The following is a 26,551-nucleotide window of genomic DNA, read 5'->3' as shown; positions in this document are numbered from 1 at the left end:
CACTGAATGTGTCTAAGGCGGTAATGTGGCTCTAGCCCTCCCTGGCTTTTTCCTCTGCCACTCAAACACTCTACCCATCCTCAAATTCCAACCCCATGGTGGGCCAGGGCCAGAAGCAGTAAATGGGTAAGCTTATTAAAAATCTGCAAGGCAGTCATACAGGCTAATAGAAAGTCAATGGATAGGAAGCCAAGACTAGATTCTAGTCCTACTTTGCTCTGGGATCCCCCTACCTGAAATTTCTTCGATGCTGTTTGCTCTCATGTCCAGGAGGACTGTTCCATTAATGAGGCAGCTCCTCAGCTCAAACAGACTATGTAATGAAAGAGTGGCCACATAAGGCTTGCTCCAACGTTCTCCCCCATCTTCTACATCTTCCTCAAACTTCAACCACCTAAAAGTGTTATTTTATAAACATCAAAAATAGAGGAGTAAGTTTCAAGGGGAAGTTGTACAAACAATTTGTAAAAAATACAGAAAGGATCTGGATGACTGCACTGTGCACAGAGTTCTAATTCACATCCGTTGAGTACTTTTAGAAGTGTCATAAATCCATGGTGCTGTTTTTAACTCAAAGTGTTACATGTGACTTTAAAAAGTACATGAAATAGTCTGAAGAATGAAAGTCATGGTGTTTCCCCTTGACTCTAAGACTACTGACCTTGTTCAGTTCTTCCAACAGAAAATGCATCTTGGAGTCAAAGGGTATTGGAAGTAGCACAGGAGAAATGTACCAAGTATAGCCACAGCTGAATTGCTGCAAATATAGCTACTCTGAAGCTCACAAAAGTTATGTCATGTTGGCTTCTGACATTTACCACTTAAGAGTGTTATGGACTCCTAACATTGTCCAGTATCCTGGTTAATTTGAGGGCAACTTGGAGGGTTAGAAGGTCTCATAGGGGCATGTAGCTGTCCAAGGAAGTCTAGTACTGGGCTGGCTTAATAATATAAAGGGATTGAGTTTTCTGTGCTCTCCCAGGAATTTGGTGCTGTGGATAAACTGCCAGGCTTTTCTTCATGAATTCAAATCTGGCCTCAGACACTTCCTAGTTATGCAACTCTGGGCAAGTCACTTAACCTTGTTTGCCTCAGTTTCCTCGTCTGTATAATGAGCTGGAAAAGGAAACAGCAAACCACTCTAATATTTTTGCCAAGAAAACCCCAAATGGGGTCATGAAGAGTTGGACATGACTGAAACAATTGAACAACCCAGGAATTTAAGTTTGGCTTGGGACTTCCAAGATTCCACTGAATGGAAAACCAAAATGGCCTCTAAAGAAATATTACTTGTTTGGGACTTAATTGGATGTGCTGGGCTCCCAAACTGACAACAAAAATGGCCTCTAAAGAAATATTACTTGTCTGGGACTTAATTGGGTGTGTTGGGCTCCCAGGCCTGCTCTAGACAAGACCTCTAACACTGTGATCATCAGGTTCTGGATCAGATGTTTAGAGGAACTCAAAGTCTCAGCATCTACCTTACTGACTAACAGGTACACTAAGTCACCTGACATATCCCTGGCTGGGTCTGCAAAAGTAAAGTGAGGAATGGCCTCTGAAATGTCAGGAAATTGCATCAGATATATTTGTTCCTACAAAACAACATAAGAAGTCAGGATGAAGATAAAATATATATCCCCATCTTCATCATGGTTATTTTAAGGACTTTACCTGGCTGTCTCCTTCCACTCAGCATCCTCTCCTTCCTTCAAACAGATCTCATCCAGTTCTGTGAACAGCTCATGAGGCACATGTTCTTCATCCTCCTCAGTGCCAAGAATGAATTGAACACGCTGGGAAGGTGTGTCTAAGGAATTAGCAAAGAAACATCTGGTCAGAACCTCCACGTAGAATGAAAACAGCATCTACTTTCCTCAGCACATCCCAACAGCATCTGGAGTTTTAGAGATATATCAAAGACAATACTGAGTACACAGATCAAAGGGGTTGCTTTTTTTGCCAGAAAAAAAAATGTACTGGGACAGTTTCATAAATATGAAATTTCATTTGCCAAGTCCATGTCTAGACAGCACAAAGGAAATAAAAATTTGACAACTACCAGACTGATTGGGATTGGTCAATTTAATTCAATACCCCTATCCTCTCCCCCTGCCAAAAATCAATTACTACCTATTATGGTAATAAGGTTTTGAACCTGAATTATCAAATTTTTAGGAGGAGAACATCTAGGGGGGAGGGAGAGTTCATTGCTGTTTTTTAGTTAACATGCCTCATTCTTGGAAGTAAGCTCTGAAAAACTACCCACAAAAGGACTACAAAATTATGCCTACCTAGCCAAACTAGTAAGAGAAATCAAATATTCATTGTTTTAATTTTACCTAAACTTAAACTTGTAGGGATAGCATCTACTGAATCCACCTTGAATATACTTACCGTGGGCAAGAGATCCTTGCCCTTCTTCTCCCTGACTGAGAACCTTTCCCCGGCCTCGTCTCCGGTGCTTCTGGCCATGAGTTCTATGATGCCGATGGCTCTGCCGTCCCAAAGGCATCCGGACTCCAACATACAAAGTTCTATGCCCTGAATTGGGGAGGGGGGGGGGAAAGAAGAGGAGAATGTCAAGTGGGGCCTTTTATTTAAAATGGGCCAAGATTTTCATGGATGCAATAATGTGTATCAGATTTTTAAAATCTTCTTTAAAATCAGATATTTCTCTGGTCTTATAAAACCTCAAAAGTTTCTGGAACCAAAGATGCAGAAAAATGTACATGAATTAATGATATATTGAATAAACCTGCATGTTGACTGGGTCAATTTGACACAAATACTAATAGGATAGCCACTGTTACAATTGTAAAAATAGGACAGCTTTGGAGCTGGAAGGGACCTTCTAGGCCATCTGTCCAATTCTATCATATGACAGATAAGGAGACTAAGATCTAACAACTGCCTCAAAGTTATACAGGTAGTATCAGAGGAAGAATTTAAGCCCTGGGTCAAAATCCATGTCTGCTGGACTGAATAATTTCAAAAGAGTACAATGCATTCATATTATCTATGTAGATAGCAATGAACCTTGAAAGTGGGCTCCACACATGCTGTAGTCAACCACCATCCTTTCCCCCTGCATGGCTAGATTCCTTGTCAGGTATTCAATCAATAATAGATATAGGAGACAAGTGAGGAAGAACTAATAGCAAAATTAGAAGGAGAATGAAGCTTGAGGATTGATGGAGGGGTATTAAATGAAATGAACAAAAGGAGAGGGAGCCCATCAAGTATTTATTTATTGAGTTTCCCCAAGGTATATGACATTCTATTTAATAGCGGGTACAAAGTAAGAAGTAGATCTTATTCTAAAGGATTTTCTAGAATGAAAAAGGAAGACAAGGCATAACATCAATAGAAATGATTTCAATACGTACAGATCACTGCAGCACTTAGAAGAGGACTGGTGATCATCCTGTCTGCTTGTAATTCTACAAAATTATTTCAGTATGGATTAATCTAGAACTTTCTGGAAAAGGTAGGCCTCAAAGAAAAAAAAATCACCAACTCTTTCTGGCTGCTTTTCCTGGCAACCAACGGAAACATTCTCCCTGGTATCTGAGGTTCTTCAGCATAAGTACTCTTCCAGTGCTTCATTGGAGATGACTCTGGGCTCTTGAACACAAAGTCAATAGAATGTAAGCTCTGGCAATGCTTACCAAACCAAAAATACAAAGTATTATTTGGTATATACAAAGTATATACAAAGCAAAGACTCTAGACTGTGAAGAATGAGTGGTCATGGGCTATAGAGCTTTTCCCAAGAAAAATATGTAGACCCTCTCTTGGAAACCTCTGAGGACTCCAAGGACATGAAGGACTCAAGACCAAAAAGGGCTTGGTGCTTTGAGGTCATGAGCCATCCCTTCATTGGCCTGTGAACAGGAATAACTGCTGATTCAGTGGGTCTGTCAAAGGGTAACAGAGTAGCCACTGTTACAATTGTACGAACAGGATAGCTTTGGAGCTGAAAGGGACCTTCTAGCCCATCTGTCCAATTCTGTCACATGACAGATAAGGAGACTAAGGTCTAATGACTCCCTCAAAGGTAGTATCAGAGGAAGAATTTAAGCCTCAGGTCTCTGGGTACAGAGACAATCATCCTTACACTGAAAAGGGTTTGAGTATGGGCCATAAGCTAAAGTCTAGCCCAGATATAAGTTCAGAAAGGTTCATTAACAGATTGGTCAAAAGAGGATGAATTTTTCAGCCACAGCACCTATCAGACACCATCCAATAAGTTATTGAAAGGTAATACTATACGCCAGGACAAGGAGGTACTGATATCAATGACATTACAGATCCTTGAAGATTGGAAATATCTGAGGTAGAGGAATTAGAGAAGTATTATTGTGGTTCCTCTTTGGGGGCTATGCTCTTACCACCTCATATTTAATAGAGGCTAATGCACTGAAGAACACCCTTACTACTATCCTCTCTCTTTATTTTCTTGCCTCATTTTTTCTTCCTTCTCTGAAATCTCTATTAAGGCTTAAAAGATATGAGAGAGAGGGGCTAGATGGGGAAAGGCACAGGGTTCAGTGGTGGCTTGGTCAGGTTTGGTGGCACTAAAGGGAAAGCCAATAAATCACTGAAGTTCCTGCAAGTGGCAATTTATACCTCCGACCTTCATCTTCTGTCAGAATGTTCTTGCACTGACATGTTTCAAGAAAATTTGGAGGAGGAGATTTTTGGCCCTAATGCATTCATCTTGCAACTTGAGGGAAACAAAATTACTGAGTTAAAAAGAAGTATTTACTTTTAGGCACATATGAGTGGATTTCTAGGCCGTAAGTGTAAAGTTATGAACCAGATGAAAAATTGCTCTATTTGTTTTACAAACTGGACCCAGAACTGAATGACCTTGGCAGTAAAGCTAGGTTAGATGATAATGATCTATGGGCCTACGCATCAGGAGGGCAAACTACTGGCTTTTTTTGGTCAGCCCTGAAGTTAAGAATGGTTTTTTCCATTTTTCAATACAATAAAAGTTTATTTTTAAATGTTAAAAACATTCTTAGCTTTCAGGCCACCAGCTGGAGAGCCTGTGGTAGCCTGACAGCCCATGCTTTACAATAATCGGTGGTATGAGTAATAATGGCTGAGTTACATGGTACTTGCAAAGTACTCTACTTACAATTAGCCCATCTAAGCCTCACAACAACCCTGCAAGGGATACTGCAGGGATTATTTCCATTTTACAGATGAAGAAAGTGAGGCTCAGAGAGAGTTAAATGACTTGCCCAGGGACAAACAGATAATAAATTTCAGAGACAAGATTTGAACTCAGCTTCTCTTGATTCACAGTGTAGCGCTCTGTTCCCTATGCCATGTTGCCTCTCAGGTTTGATCCTCGAGTTCAACTTTAATGGATTCATAGATATCATAGAATATTACAGCTAGAAGGGATTTTAGAGATTATCCACTCCAAACCCTCCATTTTCCAGATGACGAAATCGAGTCAAGACATTGACTCACTTAAGACCATATAGATACTAATTAGCAGAGCCAAGATCTGAAGCTAGATCCTTTGATTCCAAAGTCAAGGCATTTTCTACTACACCAGTTAACTTTATCAAATATGCCCTACAGTAGAGATTCGAATGTCTCTGGATCCAACTGGTCCCAGTAGAGATAAGCAAGAATTGAAAGAACATCTTTAAAAAAAAAAAAGCAGGGCAATATCTTAATCCCTACAGAAACACAGAGAAAAAAACCACATCCTTCCTTTTTCCTACATGCTAACGGAAGATCTTGTAAGTGCAACTTTAGTCTCCATGGAGATGAGGGCTGCTCAAGTAAGATGCTATTACAAAGTCCACCAGTTAGTGATGTTTTGGAGCTGGGATTTCAGGGATAGCATCTACTGGAGCATCTCTCATTGCCATGGTAATTCAGGGTTACATAAGTAAAGTGATGCTCTGATGCTTCGACCAACCATGCTTGCACACACAAATGTTTTTTTTCTTAGATGCTCAACTGATATGGTGCTGATATTCTTTTGCTTTTCACTACATCTTCATGGGATGTGTGTGTGTGCGTGTGTGTGTGTGCGTGTGTGTGTAAGGAGGTTGTTAGCAGCACTGTGGAAGTGACTGAGTAGCCAGACATGATGAGGGCAAGCCTATAATTCCTGCTACTGGGGAGACTAAGACTAATCACTTGAGCTCAGGAGTTTTGAACTACAGTTGACTAAAGTAGATCAAAGGTCTACACCAATATGGAAAGGCCTCAGGAGCAGGGCACCATGAGGCTGCCTAATGAGGAGCAAACTGACCCAGAATAGAAACAGAGCAGCTCTAAGCTTCCACACTTATCTAGTGGAATTGGGTCAGCAAATGGCCTCTGTACTTCCAGCATGGGCAACCTAATCTCAAGAAAGAAGTTATTGGTTATTATAATAATTTTTATACAGTGTTTTTAGGTTTGCAAAAAAAATTACATATATTTTTATTTTATTGCTAACAGTTAAATGGTGATTACTTCTTTTGCTAATTTCACAAACTATTATTTAAGTAAAATGAGAAAGAATGTTGGGCTAGATCATCATGAAGGTTCTGTCTTTCTATCTTTTTTCTGGAGGCAGTTGGAGTTAAGTGACTTGCCCAGGGTCACACAGCTAGTAAGTGTCTGAGAATGAATCTTAACTCAGGTCCTCCTGACTCCAGGGCCAGAGCTCCATCCATTGTGCTGCCTAGCTACCCCATACGTTCTTCCCAAAGTTAAATTTATTTGATCTTATGATGACAAGTTCCAGGATTCTAAGTTTTAGGGCGCTACTTTGAGAAACCAGTGGTATAGAGGATTCTTGGGAAAAGCATTCATGACCGGCTTCCTCACCCCTCCTACTATAGAAGGGTTCCAGAGCTGCTCTACTCTTGTCTTTTTCACTAATCCAGTCCTCTCTTTCCAGGTCAGTCAATCCTAAACCGTTCTAGATGTTATCTAATTTATGAAAGAAACAACACAGTGAAAGTGCAATGCATCTGGAGGCTGCAGACAAGTTTGCATCTTGGCTTTGACACTCTTCTAGGCTGGCCAAGTCACTTAATGTCTCTGACCCTTAGTTCCCTCATCTGTAAACCAGGGACACCTACCACTTACCCATAGGATTGTTGTGAAGAAAGCATTTTATAAACCTTAAAATGATATTATATTGGGGGGGGGGGTTGGAGGGTTCCAAACTTGTGATTTCATCAGTAAACCTAGGAACTTCCAGTGTGGACATTTCTTCCCCTGCTGCTAATCTGCAACTTACAGTCTTAGAGACTTACTAAATATTAGCTGTTACTATTACAAAGATTTTGAGGGAGATCTACACCCTCCCTTGACAGACCCAAAGTCTGATGATGGAACAGGCTGAATCCCAAGACTGCAGGAACATAAACATCCTCATAAAGGCTTTACAGGAATACTTCATATTTCTCACTACTCTCCTGTTCACAGTGTGCAAACACCTGGTGTGGTCTCCTGCCCTCCTCTATTTGAGCTGGAAGGTCCCATATATTGCTCAAAATGATCAAGTCTTCTCTTTGGGTAACCCCAAAGACATAAATTTATATGTATGTGTGTGTGTGTGTGTGTGTGTGTGTATAATATAAATATGTGTATATATATTATATATATTATATGTAATATAACTACAGTAGATATTTAATGATAAAGCTGGAAACAAGTGAGGTGTAAAGGGAAAAGAGGTCACTTGGGTCCCTTTGGCAAAGTAAGGAGACAACTGAAAACTTCCTTGATTTCTATCATTTGAGGGAGTCAACTTTTGTTCATTTACTAGAGGCATTACATGCTGAAGAAATTCCCTCAGCAATCTATTTAATCAACATTTATTAAGAGTCTACTATGTGCCACTATAGTTATCACCTTTACAGAATACACTTTTATGGTGCAACAAAGAAATAAGCATACATAAAAATAAGCTCTGCCCACGAGCTGAAAGCATAAAAGGGAGCCTAAAAGGATGGGGCTAAACTATAATCAACTAATGAACCTAAAAGATGTTGCATATACTTGGCCTCTTCTTTCTTTCTCTTTTTAATTGTTTTTTTTTTTTAATGGACAATTTATCTACTTGAGAGACTCAGTCTCCCTGTGCATATTCTCTAAGAGGACATAATAGGTTATAGGCAGGAAATAATAGGTTATGAAGGTTATCATGTGGGAAGGGTGATGGAATGACCACCGGAAAAGAGGACGGCACCAACGCCAGTTTGGGACACCTAATAGAATTTTGGCTGTTGTTTATAAGGCTAAGGTAAAATATTAGTCCTCAGCTAGCATCCTGTGGGCATTTTGCTGAGTTCTCATCTGTTCTCACTTACATTCATTCTCCTTCTCTATGGACTCTTACATTCAGGCTTCACTATCAGTAACCTTGCAGATACTCATTTACCCTTACTCCCATGACTGCCCCTTCCACTTTCAAAAACCAGGTGTCTGTGCAGATAGATTCACATCTATGTATTTTTGAAGGCCTACCTGTGAGAAAGGGTGAGAGTAACTGGGTGGGGGGTTCTAAATATAATTTTAGTGGTTTGTGATTGAAGTATGTGAAGCAATAGCAAGAACAGGGTTTGACAGGACAAATGTGATTGTCTAAGTTAAAATGGTGGTGCATGTACAACCTATATTGAGTTACTTGCCTTCTCAATGAGGGTGGGTGGGGAGGGAGAAACAGAGAAAATTTGAAACCTAAAGTTTTAAAAACATATGTTTAAAAAAAATGTTTTCACATGCTACTGGGAAATAAGAAATACAGGAAATGGGGTACAGAAGTCTATCCTGCCCTACAGGAAAATAGAAGGGGAAGGGGATAAGAGAAAAGGAGAGAGATAGAAGAGAGGACAGACTAAGGGAAGGGATATTCAGAATGCATGCCATCTTGGGGTGGGGGGAGATGGGGTGAAAATTTGGAATTCAAAAACTTGTGGGAGTGAATGTTGAGAACTAAAATAAATAAATTTATATCTAAGTTAAAATGGTGGTGGATGGTGGTTGCTCCAGTTCATGGACAGATGTCCATAAAACCTTTACAAAATTGCATATAATCCAGTGTATATAAATTGGGCACTCATGCAAAGCTCATTCCCATGAGAAATGATTCATTTGGACCTCTACTCTACTCCAATAAGTATTAATCAGTCTGACATTTTACATAAATCACATAGGGATAATTATATAAGATAGGTTCTTACAGTAGGCCTAAAACTTCAATCTAATGTTCACTATTTGTTTATCAGTTGTGAAGTTCACTTGAACAGCCACAAGAACGATGACAAAAATATCTCAATCCTGTTTTGATCAAATTCCAAGTCTAAGGTATGGAAAGGCCCCAATTCAGTTTGGTATCTCTATACTACCCATACCATCTCCTCTTGCCCAACATGAGGAGGAACACATTCATCTTATTATCAATTAGTCAGTGGAGATATTCTGCACTTTGCCCAACCCATGACCTTCAAAACAAGGTCTATCAACCAATGGGATTTTATATTTTCCTTTGCCTCTCCTGAGTATCCAGGTATCAAACCCTACAAAAATAAGATTCTGGGGACCAGGGGCATCTCAGACCATGAAAAAAGATCTGAGGCCCACTTCATTAGAGGGGTCCATGAACCCTTTAATAAAGTGCTATTGGCTTGGAGCTCTGTCTCAGTGGTTTTTCTTTCAGACTGGACAATTTTGGACATCACATTCCTATGGACAAAGGGATGTTATTTCATCCCGTGAGTTTACAATATGAGTCAGGGATAATCCAACACCTTAGGTAGAAGTTTCATATATAATTCTGAACTCAACTCAAATCTTATTACAAGAAAATAAAGTTATTCTAGTATTCATCATTCTAAAATTGAAGCAGCAGAGATGATACATCAGAAAAAAATGAGAATAAATGCCTCAACAACCTCACAAACTGGATTAACATTCTCTTCTTTTTACTGTGCATTATATTAATACTTTATCTGTTTATTTCTTATACATAAAGTAAAATGTTACTGTTCACCTTCTGATGAAAGTTTGTGCAAAATGGAGTGAGGAAGCCCATAATTCCAAAAAATTAAGCGTGTACAAAGACCAAGTATTTAAAGTAGTATAGAAAGGGAGTTAAGAGAATGACTGAGTGATATGGAATGTGTACAAAGAACAAAACCTCAGCAACCACCACCTTTGAGCAAAGGAATACATTACAGCATCCCCAGAGGGTGCCATCATCACTTGCTTTTTAGCCATAGAAGAGGCAGTATAAATGAAGAATTAATGGTTCTGCCATCTCAAAAAGGCATGCCCACATTTGAATTAAAGGAACTAAACATCCTATTTTAGGTGAACTGGCCTAGGTTTTAATCTGTATAAAACTGTTCCCAGTATATATATGTATATATATATATATATGTGTGTGTGTGTGTGTGTGTGTGTGTATACATATATATTGACACTCTCCCCAATTCTGAAAGGCCACAGACTTCCTCATGCGACATAGATAGGGTCTATGGTTACTGATCCTAATCTCCAGACTCCTATTATATGAGCTGGAGCCAAGAGTTAAGTGCTTTAGGGAAAAAAGGCTAGAGCCAGAGAGAAGTAAGCATTGAGGCAGAGAGAAGGGTTGACAGATGAGGCTGAATATGGAAGAGGACAGCAAAACTCCTCCGTGAGTAAGTGGGTAGACCAGTTAGTAGACAGGCAAGAGATGTGTTGGTTGGGAGCTTAGAGGAAATAATCAGATAAGATAAAGGAAAATAATGCAAACTGTGACCCATGTTCCCTTTCCCCTCTTTCTCTTTCTCTTGTTTTCATGAGGGTCCTTTGATACCCAGTCAGAGAAGTTTTTCAACTAACTGTGAAAGCATTACTATTCCATTAAAGAAGTTTCAATATTACCCAAGATACTAGTGACCTCCACAAAGCAGGCAGGTCAGGCAAATTCCCATGAGGCCATACTATTTCTAGCAAGAGTGTTAGGGGAATGAGGCTCTTCCCAGAGTGAGGGCAGCAGCAGGGAAGCTTCCAGATGTTCAATGGAGAGTTGTTGAGCCCTGCTTAGCCACCGTGTCCCTGCTCATACTGGCTTAGCTGGTACTTCATGTGTGATCAGGGAGTTCTAGGTTTGAGTTACTAGTGTCATGCTGCACCACAGAGGGCACAGAAGCCAATTCCGATCACCATCAATCGGGTGCCTTTTGACAGGCATCCAGTTAAAACTCCCATCCCATTCAAATGTTGGCATTTCCCTCTGAGAAATAGAAATTGAACAATGACTGGCAGATGGCTTCCCTGTCCCCCCCACTCCTTCTGTGACCTCTGTATGGTGATGAGGGCTTAAACTACTTGAATCGCCAGGAGTGAAGTTTTAATGGTTTTATTGCATTGGTGGGGTGGCAGCACAGACTGGGCTGGTGGAATAAATGACATTTGTCCCTCCTGAGGAGAAGTTGTGACCAGACTGAGCCCTAAATAAAGGACCCAAGAATTCTTTTTAACCTCCACAAAAAAAAAAAATTTCCAGGAGGTATGGATACTACTGCTCCCTCTTATCCTCCTCTAAAAGTGTAAAAAAAGCACTTCTCCAAGGGGCGACAAACCAAATGTCCATTTCGCTTTTGTTGGTCCTTGGGATATTGTCCTTGCTTAGGAAGGACACATCAATAACAAAAAGAAGAGTCCATTTCACATATGTGTAAGTTTGAAGCCTTCCATCCTTACAACATGGCAGGGGAGATATGGAGATTTCCCAACCCTGCTCACTCATAAGCCAAGTATAGGTTACTGTTAGAGTTATATTGCACAAGCACAAGAGTCCTGGATGTTCCTGGAGAGGGGGGAAGGGTGAAGCTTTGGGGTGATCAACAGCAGTAAACCAGGAGAAACATTTCTGCATGTGACAGGAAAAGCTCTGGGCAGGAAGGCCACATGTGAAAGAGGAGGAGGCAGAGGCAGTGTGGTCTAGTAGAGCAGAAACTATACTGGATTTGGTGCCAAAGGACCTGGGTTCAAATCCCACTCTGCCACTTGCCATCTGTGTGACCTTGAGCAAGTCATGTCACCTCTCCAGGCCTCAGTTTCTTCATTTGTAAAACGAGAAGTTAAGGCTACATGACCTTTAATCCATCAGTAGTGCCAGGTATTGTACAAGAAACTTGGGAAGCAAAGGCAAAAAAAATGAAACAATTCCTACTCTCCAGGGACTTAGATTCTATTGGGGGAAACAACAGGTACATAAACAAATACACACAGAATACAGAATGCCTCTTCTAGCTCTAAACTTATGTTTGTGAGACATCAAAACAATAGATCGTTCAAATGCAAATACAACACAGAAGGTAGAGCAAATAAGGGAAACAAGTAGAGGAACCTAAAATGTGTTATTGGGGCTCTCCAGATGGTGTAGGGAGCACTGGCCTGCAGTCAGAAAGACCTGAGTTTAAATCTAGTCCCAGATATTTCCATGCTGTATGACACTGGGCAAGTCACTTCACCTCTGTCTGCCTCAATTTCCTCAACTGTAAAAAGAGGATAATAATGGCACCTCCCTCCCAGGGTTGTGGTGAGGATTCCAAGAGACAATGTGTAAAGTGCTTAGCACAGCACCCAGCACATTGTAGATGCTGAATAAATGCTTGTTCCCTTCCCTTCCTCCTTTTGTTTGGTTTCCATGTAAATATTTGGTGTGGAGGGAAATCTGAGCGTGTACAACAGGCAGTTATTCATTTTCTTTTTGAGGTGATAACAGCATAAGAGAAATAACTATTACAAGGAGTAGGGGAAGCATTGGAGAATCTGGGTGGAAATGAATAAATAAAAGATTTACTACATGCAAAGAACTGTGGATACAAATAGAAAAGCACAACAGTCCCTGATTAACAGTCAAGGAACTCCTATTCTAAGGGAAGGCAACACATATTGGAAGGTTCAGCTGCCTGGAAAAAAAGGCCCAGCAGCCCTGGGGTACTGCTCACACAATGAGGCCAGGCAGCCCAGATGGCTAATAATGCAGTTTGGCCAGAGTGTAGAGGGGAGATAAGACTAAGGGACAAACACAACTTCTTCAGCATCATTTCAATGGGTAAAAACCAGACCCATTTCTGATGATGAGCCACTTGCCGGTGCCAACAGCTTCTGTGAAGAGAGCTTTGTCTTGGGAGGCGTCAGTCACCACAGTTGCCACCAAGGCAGGGGCTGCGGGGACAGAAGAGGGAGTTGCCAGAACCACTAGAAATATTGTGGGCTAAATGGAATGTTTGCAGCCAAGAGAGTTTTAAGAGCTACTTACGAGGTTTCTCTAAATGGAATTTTTACGATTCTTTGTGGCTGGTTAGGAAGTGATAAACAGGTTTTTCCTTCATATTACTAAGTGTTCACAAAATAGGTACTTCAGTAACATCAATCTTTTTGATTACTATGGAAAATGGCAGGCTCAGATCTTACCTTCCAGCTCTTCTTTTTCATAGTGAATATTGAGAATTGTACTGGTCCCTCCCTGGTCCACAACTGCTTCTTCATCTGCTCTCTAAAGAATGAATAAAGAGGGTATATACCAATTATATCCTCCTTGTTATCTCTGTCTCTCCGCCTCTGTCTCTGCCTTTCTCTGTCTCTCTTTGTGTATCTCTGCGTATCTCTCTCCCACCTTTGATACACTTTCTTTTCTTTTTTTAAAATTCATTTTTTTGCCATAGAAATCACTTCTCAATGTCCCCACCCTCCCACACACAAAAGGAATTAGGACTGACAGCATGCATAACATTCTGCTCTTAGAGTCCACCCTTGTATACTAACTTCAGTCATCTAGAACCTGTATTGGCCATAGTATTATACTTGAATTCTGTTGTCTTTTAATGTTCTCTTCACTTATGTAACTGTAGCCATTAGGTGTATTTGAGTTCTGATCTTTTTCATCCCACATTGGTTCATACAAAACTTCCCATGTTTCTCTGAATTCTTCATATTCACTATTACTTACGACCCCCAAATTTCCATTACATTCACTCATCACAGTTTGTTCAGTCATCACAGTCTGTTTCCTGCACAGATTATTTCCACCTTGCTGTCTTTGCCAATTTGATCGGCACTCCTTTCTTTTCTGAAATTCTTTCCTCCTTTACCTCAGTGACATTAAACACTATACTGACTTCTACATTTCTTCCCCTTCAGGCTCCATCTCCTTCAGTAACTCTTTTTCCCCCAACTGTGAGTGTTTCCCAAGAAAGAACCCTCTGCTCTTCTTTCCTTACAAATTATCTTTCTGTGAATTCTTCCTTCACTCTCAAGGCTCTGACTCCCCTCTTTATGCTGATGACTCCTAAATTGAAGCCAATCACATATCTCTAATAACTATACAGAAATCCTACCTCAAACTTCCATTTCTAAAACTAAACTTTCCTTCTGTTACTCCATTACTTCCCCAGTTCTGTCAATGGCAACATCATTTCCCAGATAACCAGGCCTAAAATGTAAGTGTTATCTTTGACTCCTCCCATTACAGAATAAGTACAAAATTAATCATCAATTTTTATTGTTCCTTCATTACGTCTTTTGAATTCATTCTCTCCTTTCCATTCCCTTTGCCAACAGTCTGATCCTTCCTTCACCCCTGATAACTGGAAGCCTCCAGTTTCCCAATCCATCTTGCACACCCCTGACAAATTAGCCTTCTAAAACACCACTTTATTCATGTGATTTGCTGTTCAAAAATATTTTACTTTGACTCCCATTGCCTACAGGATAAAATCCAAAGTCCTTAACGTTTGGTATTCAAGGCCCTCTGTGATCATTTTAATCCATGTGTACCATCTTATCTCCTACTACTGTCCTTCATAAACCCTTTCCTCCAGACAGACTACACTAGTCACTGATCCTGGAACATGCCATACACATTCCTGCTTCTATGCTTTTCCTCATGTCATTCTCTCTGTGGCAGTATTCACCCACTTCTTTCTATCTCCAATTCCTCTCCCTCTTTCAAAGCCCAGCTCAGGACCCCTCTTCTCCATGAAGCCCTTTCCCGACCAAAATTATGTGCATCCCTTACGTTCTCCAACTAAATTTTAAGCTACTTGACAGCTGGGGCTATGTCATAATCATCTTTATATTCCCTGAAGTACTTATCATAGTGCCTTGAACTGAAAAAAACTGAAAATGTTTATTGAATGAATATCTGTACCTATCATTTGATACTTAATCTTATACTGTCTTTTGGTCACTCCCCCAAAAAGTTCCATAACATTAATTCTTGTAAGTATATGCTTATATCTCCTCAACTAGATTTTAGGCTCCTCAAAGGACAACTTTGTACCCACCAAAGCACCTAGCACAGTGAAATGGCACCTGCTTGACAGTTACTGAATGAATGAAAATTAAATTTCAATGACAACATTCATTTATTATTGCTCTATAAGGAAAAAAAATGAAAAAGGGAGGCAATTATATGGAAATCTCAAACAAAACAATCTGCTACTAATAGCAATTAGGCATGGGGTGAGGTGGACTTCAATAATTCAGATTGGCTATCTGTAGGCTGAATTCACTGAAAATCATTTATCTCTTCATTTTACTTTGTCAGAGAAGACACAGTCAGTATCAAAGGCATGTGAAAGGTCAACCATGCATGATCAGAATATGGCTTTATTAGTCTATGTTAACTGAAGATTCTATATCTACCATTTAGTTTTTACTTTCCTATGATATCATCAAATTCCTCAATCCAAAAAAGAAAAAAAAAACTATAGAAAAGGCCTTGTCGATATGAACAGGAAGTTCTCAGATGAAGAAATTAAAGCCATCTATAGTCATATGAAAAAATGCTCTAAATCACTATTGATTAGAGAAATGTAAATCAAAACAATTCTGAGGTACCACATCACACCTATCAGATCGCCAACATGACAAAACAGGTAAATGATAAATGTTGGAGAAGAGGTGGGAAAATTGGAACATTAATGCATTGTTGGATAGAGCTGTGAAATGATCCAACTATTTTGGAGAGCAATTTGGAACTATGCCCAAAGGGCTATAAAAATGTGCATACATTTTTATATGACCTAGCAATAGCACTTCTAGGGCTGCATCCCAAAGAGATCATAAAAATGGAAAAAGGACCCACATGCACAAAAATATTTATAGCAGCTCTTTTAGCGGTAGCAAAGAATTGGAAATTGAAGGGATGTCCATCAATTGGGGAATGGCTGAACAAGTTGTGGTATATGAATGTAATGGAATACTATTGTGCTATAAGAAATGATGAGCAGGTGGACTTCAGAAAAACCTGGAAAGACTTGTATGGTCTGATGCTGAGTGAAGTGAGCAGAACCAGGAGAACATTGTACACAATAACAGCCATGTTGTGCAATGATAGACTTAGCCCTTCTCAGCAATGCAAGGATCGAAGACATCTCCAAAAGTCTCATGATGGAAAATGCTATCCACATCCAAAGAAAGAACTATGGACTTTGAATGCAGATAGAAGCATACTATTTGCTATATTTTTCTTCTGTTTTGTTTTGTTTCCTCTTTCTTGCGGTTTCTCCTATTGGTTCTAATTATTCCTTATAACATCACTAATGTGAAAATATGTTTAATAGGAAAAAGAGAAAAGACCTTGTGTCTAATTTTTTCCTTTTATTCTTTTATATCTCCTTCCATTACCTACAGCCAGTGAATATGAATTAAATTAGGAGAGACAGGCTCTAAGAGCTTAAAATAACAATAAAGGAAAAAATGGTCAAGGGGTTAAATACACACAAAATACTGCAATAGAATGTCACTGATGAAGAATGGACACTGATGATAGGAAAGAATAAAGGCCTTGAAACAGAAAGAATTGTAATAAACCTTGAAACTGGATGAATCACAGCTGAAAAGCACAGCCCACAGCTTACTGCTATTGGACAAATTAAAAGGCAGAAGTATGGCACCAGATCCTGGAATCACTTAATGAGTAGAAGCAGCAAAATAGAAAGGATCAATGGCTGAAATGGAGATAAGAACTGCCTGGATCCTCCCACTTTAAAACTTCCCTTTCTGAGTCCTGGTAATTGCGGTTAAGAAACTGACCAGTCAGCCATCCACTGACTTATTCTACTCATGCATCCTTTCAACAATTCCCAAGTTCTTTACCACCAAATCCCTTCTTTATCTCATTGGATTCTAGCTCCTTCATGAATTGAGGCCAATGACTTCATGCCACAGATCCTCAAGGCCTTGTTCACCTTCGCCTCCCTATTGACACCTACAAAACAAGTAAGAAATGTGATCTGCAGGTTGCTGGTGTCAAAAGGCCACTGGGTCACAAGGGAAAGTATGTGTCAAAAGATTTGGGTTCAAATTCCAAACCACCTTTTGCAACGTTAGACAAATCACTTAACCTCTCCAGCACTTAGTTTTCTCATCTTTGTAATGAGGGGGTTAGACCAGATCAGGGGTCTTAACCTGGGGTCCATAAACCCTCCTGTACAGGGTTCAGTGAATTTGTATGAGGGGGGATTACATTTCTATTTCAACATAGTTGGTTTCCTTTGTAATCCTACGTATTTTATTACATGCATTTAAAAACATTATCCTGAGTGAGAATCCACAGGCCTCCATCAGACTTCTAATGAGGTCCATGGCACAAAAAGAGGTTAAGAATCACTAGATCAGATCATCTCCAGTGTCCCTTCAAGCTCTAAATCTATGATCCTCTGATTGGTTTCCCCTACTGATGCTCCAAATGTCTTGCCCACAATAGACATTGGCTCTTAGATGATCAATTGGTTGCCATCCTAGTTCAGTGCTGCCTTCTATAAACCTTAATCATTTCAAGTAATGAGTTGGGACATTTGGATTTCCTAGTGAATTACTAAGATAGGTCCTTGTTATTCAGCAGAGATTTCTTGTCAATACATTGTGGTCTCCTAACCACTAAGTTAATAGTAGACTTGTTACTACTTGACGGACAAAAACAAACAAATGTTATTCTCTAATATCAATTGCAGTTACCTAGCAGCAGATTTAAGATAAACATGGTTACCTTTCAGTTGCCTGATTACTAATGTTTCAGACAGCCAAGATAAGACTAACTATGGCCAAAGCAAAATAGTGAGCAAAGACAATTACTTTGATAATTTAGGAAGAAGAGAATCCGCTGCTTGAATTGTTCCAATACCTGCCTCCATTCTTTTGTTCTATAAGTCTTGCCCATGTTGCTCCTAGCAACCACTAACCAGTAGTTCTGGCCATTGGAAATGAAAGGCAAAAGAGTATTCCTGATTTATACATAGGGGAGTGGGAAAGAGGGAATGTGGGAATTATATAAATAAGTGAAACAAATTGTCACTATTCTTCTGATCTTCTGCCAATCATGAACCCTCAGCATGGTTACTAGAGGCTTTTACAGAATCACTGAAGTCCTTGTATAACCCTCCTCCCATTGATAGCCCATCCCCCCTTCACATTTGCACTATTCCTCAGATGTCAAATAATTGTCAGCTTTCTTTGGTTGAGATGTTTTGTAATATTATCCATCCTAAGGAGAGTGGGTATACACACAATCCCAGATAGAATGCCTTATATTTATCCTGATTCTATTAGTACCTCATCTACTTTCCATTTCCCCCCAACAACCCAGCCTCAGGATGCCCAGGATTCCATTTCCCAACCAGCATACCAGCACCAGCCTCAGCTGGTTGTTCAGCTACTAAGCATTTCAGCAGCTATTTGGAAGCTGTGAGTGATCCCCAGACTTTGTAGCTGTTACTAAGTGTGGATGCTGCTCCAGGTTGTGTACTTGGCTTTCTGCTTTCACTTCTTTATATGTATTCATTTTGAGAGCTCAACGTCCTTACTGCTTCAACTATCACTTTTATGCTGAAGACTCATAAAAATATATCTTTGCCCTCACCTCTCTGCAGAGAAGATAGACAATTGAGCCAGGAAAAGCCACCTATTCTGTGAGAGTGAAGAGATAACTTCCAGGCTCTTATGAGATGACCTCTTTATTGACACATGGCCAACACCAATTGGTTGCACATGTACCTTAACAAAGGGTCAGGGCATAGACCCATCCTTCTGCCTGTTCTATGGGATTGCCTCTACTATACTTGTACCCCCATTTACCTATAAGGTAAGCACACCCGGATATTACACTACCACTTTAAACTCAACACTTCCAAAATTAAATTCTTCATACACACACACATACACATACACACACACACACACACACACACACACAGAGTTCTTTATTTTCATCATTGGTAGCACTAGTCTTCCAGGCTCCCAAAATAGAAAACTTGAAATCAAGATTTAGCTCTAAAACATTCTTTCACTCTGTCATCTACTCTAACATGCCTGTCAGCAAGTCCAGTCATTTATTCCTCTTGCAATCTATCAAAATCTCCTTCCCCTCCATTCCCTCCCACTGCTATCACCATAATCCAGATCCTTTTCATCTCATATACTATTTACTCAAATAGTTAACCTTCCTAACTTCTGCTTTTTGTTGTTGTTGTCCAGTCTTTTTATTTCTGTCTGACTCTTTGTGGCCTCATTTGGGGTCTTCTTGGCAAAGATACTGGAGTGGTTTGTCATTTCCTTCTTCAGCTCATTTTACAGATGAAGAAACTGAGGTAAACAAGTGATTTGCCCAGGATCATACAGCTAGGAAGTGTCTGAGGCTGGATTTGAACTCATAAAGATGAGTCTTTCAGCACACTATCCACTACACTACCTAACTGTCCTAACCCCTACTTATCCCTATCAAATTTGTCTTACCTGCTCCTAGAACATTGATTTTCCTAAAACATTTTCCATTGATCAAGAACTTAATGGTTCTCAATTACTTACTATATCATATCCCAACTCTTTCTGATTTTGAAAACATTCTATAATCTGGCTGTCCCCAAACAGACTCAACTTTACTTTGTACCCCAGTTCATCTGGTCCACTCACTGTACCCAGCATGCTTTACACTAATTCCCAATGCTATGATTTTACTAGTTGGCTGTTTTCCCTAAATAGAATATTCCCTACACCTGTCTAAGTATTCTCCCCCCTTCAAGGCCCAATTCAATTCTTACCTTCCGCAGAAAATCCTTAATGACTACTCCCAATTCCCTCTTCTCCAAATTCCTAGAATCATGGATTCTTAGAGTCAGTAGGGACTTTAGAAAGTCATCACCTAGTCCATCACCCAGAATTTCATTATATTGGGCAAGGGGTGGGGAGTAAAGTGAGTGGGGATGCATTTTTGAGGGAGGGCACTAATCAAACTGAAACCTTCAGGGACAGGGAAAGTGAGGAAAGCAGTTTATTGTGATTCCCTGACTTTATTTCTCTATGGGATGATCTTGTTTGACCTGGAATTCAAAGGTATGTTATGCTACATAAAAAGGAGAAATAGTTGAACTCAAAATTCAGTATGGGACAAACAAAAGAAGGGAGAAGACTTCCCTATTTTACTGGGAGAAGACTTCCCTATTGGTGGTAGAATTGGTGGTAAAATTGAAAAACGGTTTGGCAGAAATTAGGTTTAGGCCAACACTCTATATCATATATTGCAATAAGCTTAAAGTGCACATGTGACCTGAATAACTAAAGGTTATACCATTAAAAATTAGAAGAAAACAAGATCAAGTACTTTTCACAGCCATGTCTAGGGTAACAAGTCTTGACCAAATAAGGGACAGAGGTGATCACAAAAGATCAAACAGATAATTTTGATGACATGAAATTGAAAAGCTTTTCCATAAACAAAGTTAATTCAACTGGAATAAGAAAGGAATAAGTCAATGGGGGGAACGGATCTTCGTATCAGATATCTTTGGAAAAGGTCTGATATCCAAAATATAAGTAACTAACACACACATATGACCAAAAGACACTCCTCAAAGGATAAGTGATCAAAGGATATGAACAAACAGATCTAAAAAAACCTACAAACTATCAATGACCATATGAAAGGCTACTCCAAATACCCAAAACAGAACAGAAAGAAGTTCAGAACAGGTTACATTCAAGGAGGGCAGTGTTGGAAATACATGGTAAATCAAAATAAACTTTTTTTTTAAAAAAAGCTGCATGTAAGGTATATTCGTGGTTTCATGTGTAGTCCTCTCCTGTTCTTTATATAAGGAAATATTCATGTTTATTGATGTTTTTCAAGTTCATAAAAATAAAAAGGAAAAAATTCAACTGAATATTGTGAAATTGCCCCCCCAAAAGAGATAAGAAGGTAGATGAAAAGATGGAGGCCTAGGTGTAGAACACTGTTTAAAATGCCTGCCTTGGTTGAAATGTTGGTTCATTTTACTTAATTTTTTTTCCTTTTAAAAATCCTTTGTTATTAGAGATGGGGGGATATGTTGGGAAATGTAGGTAATAAAAAGGAAAGATACTAATAATTTTTTAAAGTATGATATGAAGTGAAGTCTCTGTTTCCTCACACATCCTGTTCTAAACTGTGGTCAGGGGGCAGCTAACTGGCACAGTGGATAGAGCACCGGCCCTGAAGTCAGGAGGACCTGAGTTCAAATCCAACCTCAGACCAAACACTTACTAGCTGTGTGACCCTGGGCAAGTCATTTGACCCCAATTGCCTTAAAAAAAAAACTATGGTCAGTAAAAGATGGGGGTGCTTGGAACTAGATCAGAGATACCAAACTTTAGACTTCTTCCTCAGCCTCCAGTTTCTCCCAGAGAAGATAGATGGTGTGTAGGACTGACAAACTTGACATTAGATCAGAGAGAGAGAGAAAGTGGGGATCAAGGCTATTCTCTGCCCTTCTATGAAACACCTTTACCTCAAGCAACGTCAGATCTTTCCTCGCCTATTTGTCATTACTCCATGAAATGGGCATGAATGTGTCACTGGCAGGTTTTTCCAACTCTCAGGTATGTCTCCTTTCCCCCCCCCCCGAATCAAGGGACTCAGAGGTCTCCTGATGTCACCATCTTCATGAAGAGAAAGAAAAATCCAGTGCCTGACAGAATCGTGTTATTATTCATTCAAAACTTTCCAGCCCTAGCCCCTTTCTCCAGAACTATCCCCATCATCAAGATGTGTCACTTGAATCCAAAATCTTTCCTTGGCCCCCCCCCCCAATATCACCACATGCCTTTTATCTTTCCCTGCATTCACCTTTACCTTTCATTTCTTTCTCTCAGCACAGTTCCTGTTACCGGCTCCTTGAATCCCTAAAGCATCCCCATCCCCCTGAAAAAGGTGGCCAAGTGTCTCTACCCCTCCTCTCCCAGTCTCCCTAACACCAGGCTGCCAGAGGACCACATCCTCCCTCCCTAGGTCAGCTCCCAATCTCCTCATCTCTCCCCGGGCCGGGGACCCCAGGACACGAGAAAGGGTTTGCCGGGCCATCCTTCTAGAATGGCCAGGCGTCCCTGGTCCCTCGAGAGAGAATAGAACCCCAGGCACCCGACGCCACCCACACCCCCTCTGCCACCCCCCCCCGGCGCTGGCTGCCGCAGTGCCCGGCTCCGGCCCAAGGTCACCGCCGCTCCCGCAGCCCGGGCCCGCCGTGCAGGGCGCCCGGTGGAGCCTCCGGGAGCGCCCCTTCCCTCCATTCCATCCCCACCCCGGAAAGCGCGGCCCAGGCCGGGGCTCCGAGAGAGGACAAGGGACGGGAGGGGCGGGAGGGGCAGGAGGCGGGGCCGGTACCTGGTAGCTGAGGACGCCGTCCGGCTCACTGCGCCCCGCCGGCATGGCGGAGCCGAGCTGGATTCCCCTCCTCGAGAACCGAAGCCGTGGCCGCCCCGGGACAGCCGAGCTGCGGAGCCCAGTGCGTCTCCTCGGAGGCGACCCTGACCTCAGAGCCAACAGTCAACCATCAACCGCCGCCGCCACCTCCATAGCCACGGGCCAGCAAGGCATCCTCCATAGCCAATCAACGCCCGGCCTGCGCCGGCCAATCAGCGCGCCGAGCAAGGGGGACGCCGACCGGCTGGTACCTTGGCCTGAGAAGAAGGGCGGAGGGGGCGGAGAAAGAAGAGAGGAAGCGAGAGAACCTATTGGCTCCAGGGCCGGGTTGCCGTGGTAACCACCTCTCTCCCTGCGGGGACCTCGGAGCTTGAAGCCCCCACCCAGTTCCTGTAGACCAGCTGAAAATCGCGTGCTTGTAACCTCATTGCACCTGACTTTTAAAAAGGGGGGACGGTTTATTTTTTTTCTTCATTGTTTATGTCCCACGGAAGGTGATAATGACCCCCGTGCCCCCGAGAGTACTTTCCCCTGGAGTTTCAGAAGGAAGACGCTCCCAGTTTGAAGACTGGACTGAGGCCCACTAACCAAGCTAATTGTCCGTTACGGATCTGGTGCCTAGAGCACTAGGGGAAAACCACTGACCTGAGCTGAGTTTAGAAAATCATGAGGAGCCATTTCAATTCAATGTAGGCTTAAAAGTAAAAGGGACTTACTCGAGTTTAACCCTTTATCTAGGAATTCAATGTAACAAACATTAAGTACTTACTGTGTGTAAGAAAGGGAATGAAGGAGACTATTATTTCATAAAACATGCCATTGCCTTCTGAGTCAGCAAACCTGGCAGGAGTTCTTAATCTTTTTTGTGTCATGCATTTCTTTGGCAGTCTAAGTTTAATATTACTGGGGCTTGTGGCCTATATTCAGAATTTGAAGCAAATGCCAAATTTCAGTTAGAGGTTAGTGAAAATAAAGACGTAATTTTTTCACATCCAAGTTCACAGACCACTTGAAGTCTGCCAATGAATTCCAAGAATCCCTTCTTAGGGAAATTTATGTGTCATTTAATATATACAAACCATTTGCAAGTGAACGATTCTTAATTACCATGCAAAGCTAATAATCATGGAAATAGCTAACATAAAGGTTTTAAGGCTTGTAAAGCACTTCACATATTTTTTTCATGTGATCCCTACATCAACCTTGTGAAATGGGTTATATTATTATCCCCAGTTTACAGATGAGAGAATTGAGACTAACAATTCACCAAGTCATAGCAAATACTTATGTGACAGACCTTTGGGGAAGGAATTGGGGTTACATTCTTGTAGTGATAAAAAAAATCTCTGCTTTTATCTTCACAATGTGCTTAGAATAAAATTATCCCTACATATCCCTGAATCAGGACTTTATTTCTACCTAATTTTCTTTCAATCTAAGCCCCACCACTGCCTCCAATTCCTGATATATAGTCTCTGGAGGTGGGGATGAAGGTACATATTAAGGAAGTAGGAGCTAAGATACTTTTGAAAATAATTTCCCCTTAAGGATCACACAACAAGAGCACTACAATAAAAAAAATGTAAATATGTAACAGTAGAAGATACTGACCCAGGGAGATGGAAGTGTCTTCTCACTCTAAGGAGCCCCAGCTCTGAACTTACTAGCAGACCAGACCTCAGTTCTGAACTGAGGAAGCCTGGCTTCTAGAGAGAGGGGATAAGTTCTTCTTTTCTCTAGCTCTTTGCACCTGTATCCCAGAGCCCCAGCGAAAATGTCATAGACCTTAGGTTTGTTTCAGTCTGAGATCTCCCAAGAGCGTTTCCCACAGGACTCATGGTACCAACTGAGGGACTCAGACTGCTCAGACTTGTGAGTCTGCCTCTGAGACTGCAAACTTCCATCTTAGAACTGCTGTTCAGTTACCTATATTCAAGGAAAGAAACACAAAGCAGAAGGGGTATCCAGAACCTTGAGAACCTGACTCAGGCTCACATACTCACATACAGATGAGCACGAACTCAAATTGGCAGCTGGAGCTTCTTCTCTCCTACACAAAATGGAAATGCCAAAGAGTGAGTTCCATGCCACATAGTCAGGAGAAAGGAAAAAGAGAGAGCCAGTGAAGTCACTTCTTTTTTGTTCTACTAAGTGGGCCATTTTTTTGGGCCCAGTTATCAATCCTCTCTGACATAGGCACCCCTTGCTACCATCAAAAGGGATTGCTTTGTGATTGCAAAACACAATTTCTCTTACGCTGAATTACATATATTACTGGAAGTGGCCAAGGGAGCCCATCTCGGCTACACCCAAGATCCACAGATGTGTGCTTTAGCCAGAGCCAGAGTAGTTCCAGGCCAGTGATTGCCCTCATTACAAAGACAATAACTGGCAACAAAATCAATCAAATTTAAAATGGAAATTTAAATGGAAATTTTAAATTTTAAATGGAACCTGCTTCTGACTACACCCAAAGGAGGCAGGAAGTGAACCATTGAACAGACAATGATACCCAGACTCCCTAGCCTGGTTTTCTTGCCCCAATCTTTGGAAAGTAGGCTTGCGGGTAGAAGAAGGAAGAAGCAAAACGGAGGGATGCAAGGTGGCCAACAGAGGGCTGCAACGAGAGAGCTGAAGGACTGGAAAGGAGATGGAGCAGATCAAGTTATGAGACTGCTTGCTGAGAAAAATCAGTACTGAGGAAGCATAGCTGACCAATAGAGATCCAGAATGGGCAGAGGACAATGCAACGGCAAGCAGCAAATCTCCAACTCACAATGCCTTCACCCTACTCTTCCCATACACAAAGCAAGGAGCTGTATTTAGTGTACTGCCTGAATCATTCTTCTTTCTTCCTTTTCTTCCTTATAGTCAGTGAATATATTGTTCTGATTCTGTTGATTTCATTTTGCATTACCTTACATACATTTTTCATATTCCTTAAATATTACTTATTTATTATTTTTAAAGTATTTTTATTTGCTTGTTGCTTGTTAATTCATTTGCTTCTCTTAAGTGCCAAGAGTTTAAGAAATGAGTTTACTCTTTACTCTGCAGGTTTGTTTAATTATTTGTTTTAATTATGTTCATAATTTTAAAAAATTTAGAGAAAATACTTTCTATAGTGTTATGTAAAATCTGGGATTTTTTTAAACCTTTAGTCCTAAGATTAGTTTTAACAATTCTCACTCCCTTATGATGTTCTATTATATGAAAGATGCTTGCCAAATACCTAAATGTTGCAAAAAGGTGAACAGCAAAGTTCCTACCCTCAGGGAGCTTACAAGCCTCATTTTTCATGTCTGGACCTGAGATTTCATCAGTCTAGGGGATTCAAGGTATGGAAATTCCCTCTACCAATGCATATTGGCAATTCATCTGTGACTTACATTTATTTATTTGTTTGTTTGTTTGTTTGTTTGTTTGTTTTTAGGCAATTGGGGTTAAGTGACTTGCCCAGGGTCACACAGCTAGTAAGTGTCAAGTGTTTGGTCTGAGGCAGGATTTGTACTCAGGTCCTCCTGATTTCAGGGCCTGTGTTCTATCCACTGCGCCACCTAGCTGCCCCCATCTGTAACTTATAGTCTTAGTTGCTTTGGACCCAGACCAAGAAAGTGAGTAACTTGCCCATGGTCAAGTGGCTGCTATTCATTCAGAGGTAGCACTTGAGTCCAGGTCTTCCTTAATAGAAAACCAACCCAGGGGCAGCTAGGTGGCGCAGTGGATAGAGCACCAGCCTTGAAGTCAGGAGGACCTGAGTTTAAATCCTGCCTCAGACTAAACACTTGACACTTACTACCTGTGTGACCCTGGGCAAGTCACTTAATCCCAATTGCCTTAAAA

At 40.9% G+C, this 26,551-nt stretch overlaps 1 protein-coding gene across 2 annotated transcripts in view; it reads right to left on the bottom strand.

The window, feature by feature from the left end:
- The window catches only part of SLC4A8 (solute carrier family 4 member 8), an 86,238-nt gene extending 61,441 nt beyond the window's left edge, over positions 1 to 24,797 (bottom strand). Inside the window, exons 1-5 of one of the 2 annotated variants that reach the window (XM_020966231.2) lie at positions 22,670 to 24,797; positions 13,450 to 13,531; positions 2,398 to 2,544; positions 1,675 to 1,810; positions 234 to 394 (exon numbers count right to left, since the gene is read on the bottom strand). In XM_020966231.2, the coding sequence (XP_020821890.1) occupies positions 234 to 394; positions 1,675 to 1,810; positions 2,398 to 2,544; positions 13,450 to 13,531; positions 22,670 to 22,714 (571 nt within the window). In that variant the 5' untranslated portion in view covers positions 22,715 to 24,797. The remainder of the gene's footprint in view (positions 1 to 233; positions 395 to 1,674; positions 1,811 to 2,397; positions 2,545 to 13,449; positions 13,532 to 22,669) is intronic. The other variant, XM_020966230.2, reaches the window with a different exon arrangement.
- Between the last annotated feature and the right edge of the window lie 1,754 nt (positions 24,798 to 26,551).

This window comes from Phascolarctos cinereus, unplaced genomic scaffold (assembly GCF_003287225.1).
Source record: "Phascolarctos cinereus isolate Bilbo 61053 unplaced genomic scaffold, phaCin_HiC Scaffold_1;HRSCAF=81, whole genome shotgun sequence".
NCBI lineage: Eukaryota > Metazoa > Chordata > Mammalia > Diprotodontia > Phascolarctidae > Phascolarctos > Phascolarctos cinereus.
The sequence above is the reverse complement of the archived record's forward strand: the minus strand, read 5'-3'. Positions and strand labels throughout refer to the sequence as shown.